We start from the raw sequence: 14,454 nt of genomic DNA on the forward strand, positions 1-14,454 counted from the left end.
CAATTAACTCAAGAGGGGAAAAATAAAATTACAGACTAACTCAACCGTAATCTACCCCATCTTGAGCTGATTCCGATTTCCGTTCGATCTTTGAGTACTGAAAAGTCAGTAGAAAAAAATAGTTGTAGTGATGCAATATTTGTTTGATATCATCAAAATCATAATCTAAAAATATGTTTATAACACTATAGTGCTCATGATTATACCATAGTGCTTTATTTATTTCACAAAAAATCCAAGAGCTCAATGCTGCTATACTATATGGTGGAGCATTACAACGCTATGGGGGTGATTTTGCATTGTAGCATTGGGTTATAGTGACATTGTGACACTCCAATGTAATATTAATTTTTTATAGAGATAGCACTGTGATGCTCCAAGATTATTTTTCATATATAATTTTAACACTTAGCTAAAATCAATTTAACACTTGTAACAACATCTATTGAGCACACTTCAAACATGACCAAAGCAAATTATAATAAAAAAAAAATGATCAACATATACAATTAAACTCACTTAAGAAACTCCTAATTCACACATGATGAACAGTTATAAATCAACATGCAAATATCAAATATAGATTAAGAACATTCAAATCACACTCTTAATGTACATATCAAACATCACACTACATCTTTGGGTTGCCTCCTAAGCGCTATTTTATAGTTTTTAGCAAGATTACGCTAATATCCTATTTAGGATGAGCTAACTCCATTGAGCTCCTAAGGCGATCTATGCCCCCTAATAAGGTTTTAACATTTTGCAATTGACTTTGAATGTTTAGGTAACCTTATTATCCCTAATGTCTATAGCAATAGAAGGATACACCTTCACAGTAGTGAATGGTCCTAACTACCTGGACTTTAACTTCCCAAGAAAAAAAAATTTCTTGAATTATACGTAAGTCCTTCCTATTCGAGCTCAAATTCCTTGCTAATGAGCTTATGTTCTTGCCATTTTTTATTTTCTCTTTACATAACCTGTCATTTTCATAATTATCAATTCTAAATTTCTCCAACTCATTCAACTGTATCAACTTTTTCTTCTCAGCATTTTCAAGATTGTAGTTTAATTCTTTTACGACCCAATAAGGCTTATATTCTAACTCTAAGGGTAAATGATAAACTTTTCTGAAGATCAACCTGAAAGGTGACATTCTAATTGGGGTATTTAATGCAGTCCTATAAATCCAAAGTGCATCATCCAATCTCAATGCCCAATCCTTCCTATTTATACTTACAATTTTTAAAAAATCCTCTTTATCTCCATATTGCTAATTTCAACTTGACCACTAGTCTGGGGATGATATGGAGTTGATGCTCTATGTTTAATTCTATATTTCAAATTTAAAAATTTCACTCTCATATTACAAAAGTGACTCCCCACTTCAATAAAAATTACCACAAGTACTCTAAATCTAGAAAATATATATTTCTTTAAAATTTTGTCACAACCTGGGCATCAGTTTTGAGTGTTACTACTCCTTGAATCCATTTGGAGACATAATCAATTTGTATCAAAATATATTGGTTTCAAAAAGAATGAATGAAAAAGCCCATTAATATTTGTCCCCAAACATCAAATATCTCAACTTCTAATATATAATTCAAAAGAATTTTATTTGTTTTTGAAATATTCCTTACCCTTTAACACATATTAGATTTATTAACATAATTATTTACATTCTTAAACAAAGTGGCCTAATATAATATAGATTGCATGATCCTAGAAGTACTTCTAAATCCTCCAAAATTTCTACCATATTTGAATAATGACAATGTTTAATAATAGGTTCAATCTCGTTTTCCAGGATACACCTCTGATGATTTGTTTCTTTTGTAGATTTATAAATAAGTATGGCTCATCCCAAAACTACAATTTGTAATCCTATATAAATTTATGCCTTTGGGTGTATTTCATGTCATTGGGAATAACTCCACTCATAATGTTAACATACCAAGACATACATAATGAATGCAATTCAAACAACTTTTAATATAAACAAAATTCATTAATGTTACACTCATTATTTGTAGGATTTTTTTGGTCTAATCTAGAAAAGTGACAAGCAACCTGATTTTATATTCCTTTCTTATCTAAGATTTCTATATCAAACTCTTATACCAAGAGAATCCACCTCACCAATCTAGGCTTTGCATCTTTATTTGTTACCCATATATTTGATAGTAGATTGGTAAATATATATAATTACTTTAGTGCCAATTAAAAAGTTTTAAACTTTTCAAAGGTAAAGATTATGGATATTAATTATATTTTTAGTTATGTTATAATTAATTTGGGTTGCATTTAATGTTCTGCTAGCATAATATATAACATGAAACTTTTTATCAATTATTTGCCCTAAAATAATTCACGTAGCATAATCACTAGTATCACACACATTTCAAAATATAAGTTTTAGATTGAGAGGATCTTTAATTTGAGTTGATTATTTTATTAGAAGTTTGGGATTATAATTTCAAAAAGTGAGGTCTTATAGTTTAAACCTATGCTATAACCTAAATCTAAATTGGGTATTGGCATTAGTGACCCAAACCTAGCTAATGCAATGTAAAATCTGAACTTATCCTGGTCTGGATTGGGGAGGCAGCTAACCACTTAATCGATTAAAATCCATGAGTCTTGTCATTTTTATGAAAGAGTGGTAGGGATATTATTATTATGGTTTTTTAGAGTTGGGACCGACATCTAGAGTAGATCCTAATTAGTCCTTTGGCTTATGCTGGTTGAGAATGCTTGAATAAAACATAATTAAAATTTTAGACACATTTAATTACTTTTTTATGTAATGCATGCTAATCGACTTGATGAAATATATAAAATGATATATAGCTATTTTAAAAGGACTTAAAAATAGTTTTTTTTTCCTTAGAGATTGCACAACATCCCCTTGATAAGGTTGTATCCTAATAGGTCAGGTGGCCTACTTAAAATTACAAGTGGGGAGGTGCCTAACAAGGAAGAGAAGTAAAAATATACTTATGCTGACTTTTGCTGGTCATGGGCTTACTTCTTAGATCATTAGAGTTTTTATTTTATCTTAACAAAATTTTATTTAAATTTGAGTATAAAAAGTTTGTATAAGTGTCCTCACGAGCCTCCACATATCCATGCTAAAAATAAAAGACGACATACAAATCTACAAAAATATTAAGAAAAATAGTAATCATATATGCAAGCAAAGTAAATCAATCAAATCAATAGATCAAATTAATTAATTAAATGTCCATAGCCAAATTATCTATTTATTATAACCCAGAATTTATAGAAATTAAAAGTTGCTAGGTACCACTGATAATAAACCTAGATTCTAATCCAAGGATGGGCGTAAGTAACTTTGAGTGGGATACTTCAAATCTTCACATCTTCATCCTTCTTTGAGCTCCTTGAATCCTCCATGTCTAGATATCTAAAGAAAAAGAAACTCTCCCTTATAGGGATGTTTTCTTTTCTCATAAGATATTGAAAATCATCCTAACTTTAGATGTCTAAATGGAGGGAAACCCTCCTCAAAGGGGTTGTTTCCTTTTCTTTGGACTCCAAGTTGGATATTTGTATCCCGACTCAAAGACTCACTTTCACAACTCAAGACTTAATCAGTAAACACTCACATCAATTAATTTTTAATCATAACATGAAATTAAAACTTGAAAACTCTATTGCACGATAGAGAGAGAAAGTAGAGAGAGACTCTGAGTTTTCAAAAATCTGTTATTTTGAAAACTCTATTTTTGTGGCTTCGTCGTTGGCTTAATGACGACGAGCGGTCGTCGGCCACCAGCAGCCGTCGGCGGTATGGAGGATCGTCGATCAGCAGGACGAGCTATCTTTGGAGGAGCTCGTGATGTTTCCTTGTCACCACCGGCTTTTGGAGATGATAGATTGTTGGTCTTCCCTGGTTTAAAAAATGCTTCTATGGGAAACAAACCTTTAATCATTAATGAAGGAGGGCAATTGATGAAGAAACAAGTTCTGGAAGTACACGGTAAGGGAAAAGGTAAAATTATTGAAGAGACTATGGAGAAGACGGAAATGCCAGCTAAATTGCTTATTGAGAAGAAAATACTGTGGTGTTTAGATCCAATTCTGAGAACAACCTCATGGAAGATGATTTGTTGAATAAAAACAATGGTAAACTGAAAGCACTGTTGAAGAAGTCCATGGAAGTTAATGTATTGGAACAATATGGCATGAAGGAAGGTAAAACAAATGATAGTAGTAAGAAGAAATCAGATCTGGAAGAAGTTCGGGATTGTGCTGCTGGAGAACTTGCTAGTTGTCTAGAGGTTACTGAAGAAATGCCCAAAAGATCAAATTCTAGATCTTATCAGAATGTATGGTCCAAAAGTAAAAATATTAAAGTCACGGAATTGGACTTTGGAAGCTGCATAGCTAATGATGGTAAGACTGTGAAACTTAATGTGGAGAAAGCTGCTAAAAATTCCAAAAAACTGAATAAATCCCTGGTAGTTAAAATCTTCAGAGGAGATGCTCCTCTCTCTTCAATTAGCTATGAGTTGAGGAAACAATGGGAACAATATGGAAAATTTCATATTACTGTTTTGGGAAAAGGATGGATATTATGCTCTTTCTGTGAAGAAGAGCACATGGAAGCTGTTCTTACCAATGGGCCTTGGTTCGTCAATGGCAATATAGTTGGCATGGATAGATGGTCTCAAAAGTTTGATCCTAATTCTCTAAAAGGGCTATCAGCGCCCATATGGATTAGATTACCAAACTTACCACTCTTTTGTTGGGATGAAGTAAATATATGTCGTATAGCATCCATGGTGGGAAACCTTACCTCATAGATGGTAATATGCTCCAATGGTCAAGAAGGGAATTTGGACGTGTGTGTGTTCGTATTGATCTTGATGCTAAGCTTCCTACAGGAGTTTGGGTAGAGGGAGAAGAAAATAATTTTTTTCAAAAAATAGTGTATGAAAGACTTCCCAATCTTTGCTTTGATTGTGGGAAGATTGGCCATCTCAAAAAATATCTATCCTAATAATATCTTGATGAATAAAGAAACTGCAATTCAACAGGAAAGAGATCTTCCTAAAAACAACGTGGAAAAGAATACAGAGGCTGGAGCTATACCTATAGAGAATGAAGAATATGGCCCTTGGATGTTAGTGAATTATGGGAGGAAAACTATCAACAAAAACAGGAACAATAAATCATCAATTTCAATTGATAATAGGAGAAAAGTAGCTCAATCAAAACAGTATGTGGCCATTGGAAATAAAATTCCTGAAAAAAAAACTGAAGACAATCAGAGAATTGAGGTTCAAGAATGTTCTGAAGTAATCACTAAAATAGGAGTTTCAAAGGAAGCAACTGTAACTGTGGCTGAACACAACAGTTTTCAAGCTCTTGCAGATATAAAAGAAGGAGAAATATATCAAATAATTTCAGACAAAGCCTTGAATGGAGGGAAATCTCTAGCTGAAGTTACCAAAGAAATAGAAGAAGATATCAACAACAATGAATTAGAAGAAGCTGTTTCTGTGTCAACAGATAAAAGTAATGCTGAGAACATTAAGAATGTTGACTCTGCAGTCCATATTAAGAAGAAAAGATCAAAGCAGCTAAAGGAATTGGGACCAATCAACTCTACAACTAGAACCCGGAGATTGGAGATAGAAGGGAAAGGTACTTTGGGGAGTAATCCTCATAATCTTATTTAATGTATTCAATTGCTTTTTGGAATTGTAGGGGAGCAAGAAAAAGGAATGCTTCCTTATATCTTAAAGAGTTTGTAAAAAATAATGGTATTTGTTTTATTGGTTTAGTTGAAACTAAACTAACTGAAATTGATAGAAGTATGGTTGATGGCATGATTGGGAGTAATTGGGATTTTTTTATGTCCCGTCCAATGGTCTTTCTGGTGGAATTATAATTCTTTGGAATTCTGATACAAGTTTGTTCACGGTGGAAGAATCATCCTCTCAAATGGTGATTGGAGATTTGAAAGTCATAAATAATGAGAAGTGGAAGGTAGCTACTATATATGGGAGTACGGAAGTGCAAAAGAGAAGGGAATTATGGAATATGTTAGATAATTATTCTAATAATGAATCTCCTATTGCCATTGGTGGAGACTTTAATTGTTTGTTAAATAAAGAAGACAAATTGGGAGGTAGAAGATTCATATTTTCTCAAGGATCTAGGGAGATGGAGGAATGCTTGCTTAAGAATGATCTTCATGAAATTGGGTACATTGGTCCTAAATTTACTTGGTACAATAATAAAGTTGGAAGTGCTAGAATCCTTGAAAGATTGGATAGGTGTTTTGTAAACACCATGGCTTTAAATTCTCCATTTAAATTGATAGAAAGGCACTTGGATAGAATAGCCTCGGATCATTGTCCAATCCTCTTACAATTCAAAAACTTCAATACAAATCCTAGAAAGATGATCAAATTTGAAAATTGTTGGGCTTGTTATCAAGCATCATATGGGATAGTAAGGAAGGAATGGGACAAAAATTATCAAGGAAGCTTCTCTGAAGTCCTCAACAAAAAATTTCAAAGGACTTTAAAGTCCTTATTCTTTTGGAGCAAAGCAAAACACAAAGAGCTGAACAATTTGAAAGAAGTTCTCATCCAGGAAATCACGGAAATACAATGCAAAGAGACTTCTATTGGAAGTCTACCGGAGCAAGAACAATGGAATCTCAAAACTAAAGTGATGGAACTTAATGCTACTATGGCAAGGCTTAACATGTGGTGGAAACAAAGGGCCAAAGTCAAATGGTTAAGTGAAGGAGATGGAAATTCAAAGTTCTTCCATACTTATGCTAGTGCAAGAAGGAATGCTAACAAAATTATCAAAATCAAAGATGAAGATGGAATGGTTATAGAAGATCAAAGCTTAATAGAGGAAGTCTTTATTCGGTTCTTTCAAAAAAAGTGGGAAGCTAGAAGAAGCAACTTGGAAGGTTGGCCAACTAATTATAATTCCTTGAATTCTTGTGAAAGAAACATGTTGGAAGCTGATTTATCCATGAATGAAATTGAAGAAGTGGTGCAACATCTAGAAGGGAACATTTCTCCGGGCAATGATGGAATCAATCATACTTTTATAAAAGTATATTGGGAATTTATTAAAGATGATTTTTGTAAAGCTATAAAATTCTTTTTTAGCTATGGAGAGCTAGATAAGGCTTGGAAAGAAACACTTATTGTTCTTATTCCTAAGATTACTAATCCCATTATTCCTTAAAACTATAGACCAATAAGCCTATGCAACACGGTTTACAAAGTAATAGCAAGGATTATTTTGAATAGAGTTAATTTGGTCATTCCCAGACTCTTTACTATGGAGCAAGCAGCATTCATCAAGGGAAGATCTCTATCCGATCATATCTTAGTAGCACAAGAGGCTATTCATAAGCTCCGGGTCTCTAAAGCTTCCAAAGGCCTAGTCTCATTCAAAGTTGATATGGAGCAAGCTTATGACTCCATGGCTTGGTCTTCTCTAAAGAAGGTATTGGAGTATTTTAATTTTCCTCTCAAAATTTCTAAATTAATATTGGAGTGTGTAGAAGATCCCAAGTTCTCTATTATTATCAATGGCAATTGTACAAATTGGATTCATGCTAGAAGTGGCTTTCGGCAAGGATGTCCACTATCCCCCATCCTTTTTATTCTTTGTTCTCAACTTCTATCAAATACTTTTCAACAAAGCTCTTGTGGTATCAAGGTAAACTCGGAAGGTCCTAGAATTTCTCATTTGTTATATGCTGATGATGTGGTCATGTTTTCTAAAGCTAATAGGAAAGAAGTGTTGGAAGTAAAGCAAATCCTTCACAATTTCTGTGAATGGACTAGACAGAAAATAAACTATGAGAAATCTATGTGTTTATTTGGGAAACATGTAAAGAGAAGATACAAAAGAAATGTATCCACAATTATGGGTTTCAAACAGGTGAAGGAGTTCAAATATCTCGGTTTCAAGATGACTTTGAGAAGACTTAGAAGGGATGATTTCCAATTTATCATTGACAATGCCATGAGGAAACTTAATCAATGGGGGAGCAAAAGCTTATCACTTCCTGAAAAAATCATTTTGGTAAAATCTGTATTATTGGCTCTTCCATCATACAATGTAACTCACTCTTTAATACCAAAAAAGCTGCTAGAAGAATTGGACAGAATCTGTAAAAACTTTATCTGGAATAAAAATAATGGTAATGTGGTAATGCATTATGTTACCTGGCCAGTTTTGTGCAAACCAATAAAACTTGGGGGACGTGGTTTACATTCTAATACTTCCAAAACTCCTGCTTTGAGAGCTAGATTAGCTTGGAGATTTATAAATAATAAGCATTCCTTGTTACACAAAGTCATGGCTGCAAAATATGGTGAAAAATTGGATAAAGGTAACTCCAGCGGCTATTTGTCTACAGCTTTTAAATTGTTGAGAGATGGTTTTAAAATGCTCAAACCTATTGTAAGATGGAGAATAGATAATGGAGATTCAGTTGATGCTTTTGAAGATACGTGGATTATGGACAAATGCATATGTAAATGGCCAACATTTGTTGTTCAGTATGAAGGAAACTCTGTTCGGGTTAAGGACTTCATTCAGGATTCTCATTTGAATGATCAAGAATTAAGCAAGTACTTTGGCAAAGAGCTTTTTAACTTGATCAATCAAATTGAAATAAATCATGAGAGCAATGATGACTATTTGGAATTGACTAATCAAAATTCTGGAATGACTATACCAGGATTAATTAGCAAAACTGCAGCTTTACAGATGGAAGATGATTTAAATTGGAAATGGATAAAATCTGCTAAACTGAACACTCGGGTGGAGGTATTCTGGTGGAGATTAAATAGAAATGCATTACCATCTCTCCAATTTCTATGCTATAGAAGATTAATACAGAATTCTAATTGTCCAAGAGGATGTGATGCAATAGAAGATGTAGCACACATTATTTGCAATTGCAGGAAATTGAGGGAAATAATCAAGATTTTAAACAATTGGGGATTTTATATCCCTACTTTTGAGATAAAGGAGCATTGTATTAATTGGATTGAATCCAATATAAAGAAGAAAGGGATGATGATAAACTTATATTGCAACATAGTGTTTCTTGTATGGAAAAGTAGAAACAAGTTAATTCACGATGGTGTAGAAGACAATTCAAGTTATTTAGCTTATAGTGCTATATGCCAATCAGTTGTTTCTCTTAACTTTAGTCAATTTAACTTGGGCTTTTGGGATGTTAATCAATAGTTAAGACTGTCAAATGCTTGGCATCCTCCTCCACCCAATTGGCTAAAGGTTAATGTTGATGCTTCACTTCTTTCTTCACACAAAGCTGGAATTGCTGCAGTTTTCCGAGATAGTAATGGAAGATTCTTGTTTGCTTATGGAAAGTCACTTCTACATTGGGTTATAGCTCAATTGGAGATGCTTGCTATACATTCTCTAAAGGAGGGGATAAAGGATTGGATGTTCAAATACAAGGGCATTATCATAGAAGGAGATAATTCAAATATCATTTCCTACTTCAAAAATGCTTGGAAAACAGGGAGGTTCAAGGATGATGGTATGGAATTTCTTTCAAGTTTTAACTTTGTCTTTTTTAATTGCATTAGCATAGAATGCAATAAGTTAGCAAATTTATGTGCTAACTATGCTCTTTTTAGTAGCTTTGATTGGGTGGATTGTTTAGAGAATAAGATTCCTCCTTCATTCTTTAAAAATTTGAAGGAGGAATCATGCTTGTAGTTACTTTCTTTTTTTATTATTAATTCATAGCTTCGGTTTTGTTTCAAAATAAAAATAAAAATTAAAACTTGAAAAACCTAGCACACAATAGTAAAAAGTAAACACTTGTCTAGCTTATACTAGAGTTTGTTGTCATATCAAATCATCTAAAGTGTGTGAGGTAAGTTGTGTGGCTTTGGTATGTTCTAAACTGGGCAATTTGTTGATGTTATCTAGTGTTTGGGTTTATTAAAGGTCAGAAGGGAAATTTATGTTGGAGTGTAAATATTTGTGTATTAAAGATTTCTTTAGGTATGCTTTAATTGTTAATTGTTATTGCCTTTGTTGCTCACCTAGGCCATGAAGTTTATTTAACATTTCTTGGGGCTAAGCTAATATCTTCGTAGACCTGTGTTACCTAGTAGTAATCAATGTTAATTAAGTTGATTTAATTGATTGAGGATTAAAGGTTGATAAAGTTTGGTTAAGTCTATTAATTACTAATTTGGATAATTAAATTAAAATTTTCTAGAATTTTAAATGAATTATTGAATTTAGAAATTTTAGAATTATTGGAATTACATTATTTTAAGAGATAAAAGTTAACTTTTAAAATTGAAATTATTTTGGTAATTAAAGTAATTTTTAATAAATATTAGACCTTACGATGAGTAATTAGACTCTAAGTTTGTTGAATTTAGAATTTTCCACATTAAGTTCACATTTTGACCTCATTTTGAACTATAGTTGACCAGAAAGTTGACCTTTTGATTTGACTTAATTTTGGAGGTTTAATATTTAAAAAAATACTAGATTTTAATTGGAATTGAAGAATAAGATTCCTCCTTCATTCTTTAAAATTTTGAAGGAGGAATCATGCTTGTAGTTACTTTCTTTTTTATTATTAATTCATAGCTTTTGCTTTCTTTCAAAAAAAAAAAGATAGTTCTATCCTAGAAATCAATGAATTAAATTTTAAAAAACTTTACTTGAGACTTTATAATATGTATAGGATTATGTAATGAAATGATATATGAAAATAAATATATAAATAAAAGCTTTAATTCATTTATAATTTATCAATGTATAATCCAGGGTTTACAATAAAGTAAAGGTGTACAAGCTCCACCAACAACAAGCTTGAATTTCTATTCATATATAATGTTGAATTGAATATGAATATTTATGTTCAATCTTCTGGCTTCTAGATCTTCTATAAAATTCTAAAAGATAATGATCATCAAAAGAAGAAGAATCATTTCCTTTTGGATCCTACAAGTGTATATAAACAATTAGTTTCAAATCTTTTATAACTCTTGACAATATACAACTCAATATAGCTATACAATTATCTAAAACATTTACACTTTTCTTTGCATTTACATCTACATCATTGCCTATGCAAATTCTACTTAATAGAAATATAAAAGGTAGTATAAAAAATATGCACATATACAATACTATGTGACTATATACAAGTAAATATAAAATGGTCTAAGAGCCTACTCCACATGTGCACAAATATAAATGTAAATATGATATCCATAATACATAAAATGAACACTCTAAATATGAGTACCCTTTAGTCAAGGCACTCCAAATAAACCACACGAAACCATTGGCCTAGCATAGGCTAAATGTTGTTGTCATAACAAACCATTTAAAGTGGGTGTATAAGGTTATGTGGCTTAAATAGGCCCTATGCGTTATTAATTTGAAATTTTATATAATCGATTTATTTATTTAAAGCCATTGAAGGTTAGTTAGAATTCAAGTATTTAAGGATTTAAAAGTTTAAAGTTTATTTTATGGATGTTTTAATTGTCACAATTATTTAGCTTTAAGTTTTAAAGAATATTGTGCTCAATAACTTCTAAGTGTCAAAATTCATATATTAGCAAGTCCTAGGCTCATATTTGTAATGCTACCAATTCTCCAAAAACTAGGGTATATAGGTTGCATCGAGTTCTTGCATTTTCATTAAGTGTTTCAGTCCTTAAAATTTCTAATATGATATGCATTAGCCTTCCCAAAAGGACTCAATCATAAGGGTATGAAAGATTTAATTTCAAAGTGTTTTATTACTTATTTAGCTATGATTATTTAAGTTAAATAGTAATTATCATTATTAAACTGGGGCTGTGAGATTTATTTCACCCTCCATTGGGCAAAGCTAATAACCTTATAAGCCCGGATTACCAAAAAATCACCTTGATATTTAAGTTTAATTTTTGTTACCATGGTTCACTGAAATTAATTCATTATGTTGATTGATTGCTAATTTTTTGGTGATTTATTAAATTTTCTAAGTTATTTAATTGTTTAATTAATTAAGTTTTACCAAATGTTGACTTTTTTATTTATCTTTTAATTTTGAGCATCCTAAAAAATCAAAATGTTTTTTTATGATTCATTTGAATATGTGCTTCAAACCCACTAAATTTGGGTTCATCAAAGCCATCATATGTGTCATAATCAGTCCCCTAAGGTAAATGCATCTCTACCTTTGAGAATTAAATTTAAATACTCTACAATTTGGATTTGGGTAAAATAAATATTATTATAACCCTTGCATAAACATAACACACACTAAATCAACTTCAACCACAAATTCTATGCATTGATCATAATGAATTCTCAATCATTTAGGTCAAAATCTAACTTATGTATTTAAAAGTCAAGATAGAGAAATTTGAGCCTCAAATAAGCGAAAGGAAGCTATGATATGCTAAGAATATAACATAATTTAGACCATCTAAATTTGAAATTAAATGATTAAGTATATAGAAAGTACATGAGAAAAGTTTTAACCATCAAAAGTGCAATTACTCTCTATTCAATCAACAAATTCAATTGATTTCATTTTTAGTTGAAAGGGCTATATTCCCTCACTCTATGGAGTATATAAATGCATAAAATCAAATAGGGATTTAATCACAATGAATTTTTAAAAATATGGGTCAAAACATGTCCCATAAATTTATAAATTTAACAATAAATAAGATTGATCTCAAATGTGACTCATAAGATTATATTAAGGAATATGCTCTAAATTATTGCATTCAAAATTGAGCTCAATCAGTCAAATATTCATGAATTATTTATCAAAATTCCATAGATATTTAAAACTTAATTACTCTTAAAATATAAATTAATTTTCCTTGATTATATTTTTAAAATCCAAGCTTAAAATTCCAAATCTATAGATTACATATTTAAAAAATTTTTGTTAAGAAATAATGTTTTCTATTGTTTTTCAAAGTTCAAGTCTTTAAATTTATTTAAAAAATGATTTAAAATAAATACATATGGTGCTAGTAACTTTATATCGGGCGCAATGGGGCGGAGCTAAATGGATTACAATAGACAGCCACATAACTCAATTCATAATATAGTGGATCTCTAGTCTTTACAGTATGAAGCAAGATTGCTCCTTAGAGTCAGACAAACACAATCCAATCAAGATCCAATCCAACAAAATCCTCTATTAATAGTTCAAATAAGGTTGTCAAACCTAGTTAAACTGCCCAAGGCATGCCAAGAGGGAGGTGAATTGATATTTAAAAAAAAATTATTTTTCAAGAAACTCACAAAGATTAAATTAAAATAATTTTCTTGAAGAAAAAGAAAATAATGAAACAACCAAATAAAATTTTTATTTTTGATCTTATAGAAAAATGAATGAATTTTTTTTTTTTTAATTTTTGGATTTTTAAAATTTTTCTTGGTCAAAAAAACTAAAAAAAAAAAAAGTTGCAATATTATCAACCCAAATTTCCAAGAATTAGCATGCAAAAAATAAAAAGTAAAAGGAATAAGGAACGAGCACACTAGAAATTTATAGTTGTTTAGTCAAAACTTGACCTACATCCACTCCCCGGAGTCCTCCTCTCCTGACATTGCACTAAACCTTTGGTGACTCTCCTTTTTCTCCCATGGTAAGGCAAATAAGCTTTAAATAATCATTTACACCCTTCCATTGTACGGTCGATAAGCCGAATCCCTTTAGATAACCTTGTGTGGTGGAGTAATCAAATTTTTTTCACCAACAAGGTGTGGCATAGTAGCCAAATCCTTTTCACTAAGCCGGTGTGATGGAGTAGTCGGATCCATTGACACCATAATCCTTTTCATGGAGTTTTCCTCAAGCAAAGTAAAGATTCTTGGATGAAGAAGGTGAATGTTCACAAAGAAACCGTGTTTAGAACCCCTCTCACATACTCTCTTGATCTTACAAGGATCTTCTCTCTCAAAACCTCAAATCTCTCTCTCTCCCAACAACAAAACTCTTCCTTCAAACCCTAACTTATAGAAATACTCTCTTAGAAAAATTGGTCAAAGACTCTCTTAACAAATTAAGTGATGTTTAAATGCAATGCTTCAAAAACCCTAATTTTTAATTCAACTATCTTTGTTCATTTTATATCATATTTGATCATAGAGTACCATTAGTTTAAAAATCCAAGTCCATTCTATATAATTAATGTAACCTAGTACAATCAGTTCAAGAATAAAAAAATGATTATACCATACGAGTCATTGATAGTACAATATGTATAGTAAAGTTACTTAAGTTTATCTAGGATGATCTATGGGATGATAAAAAATCATCCATGTTGATCCTACAGTACAATTTTGATCATACTATATGAACAGTTCAATGCAATCAAGGTTCAACCAGGATAATCCCTAGGATGATAA

General features: G+C 31.4%; 1 protein-coding gene across 1 annotated transcript; it reads left to right on the top strand.

Moving 5' to 3' along the window:
* The first annotated feature begins 6,201 nt into the window (after window positions 1–6,201).
* On the top strand, window positions 6,202–7,251 carry LOC114579317. The gene has a single exon (XM_028693484.1). The coding sequence runs from the start codon at window positions 6,202–6,204 to the stop codon at window positions 7,249–7,251; it is 1,050 nt and encodes a 349-aa protein (XP_028549317.1).
* The last annotated feature ends 7,203 nt before the right edge of the window (window positions 7,252–14,454 follow it).

Source organism: Dendrobium catenatum, unplaced genomic scaffold (assembly GCF_001605985.2).
Source record: "Dendrobium catenatum unplaced genomic scaffold, ASM160598v2 fragScaff_scaffold_303, whole genome shotgun sequence".
NCBI classification, from domain to species: Eukaryota; Viridiplantae; Streptophyta; class Magnoliopsida; order Asparagales; family Orchidaceae; genus Dendrobium; species Dendrobium catenatum.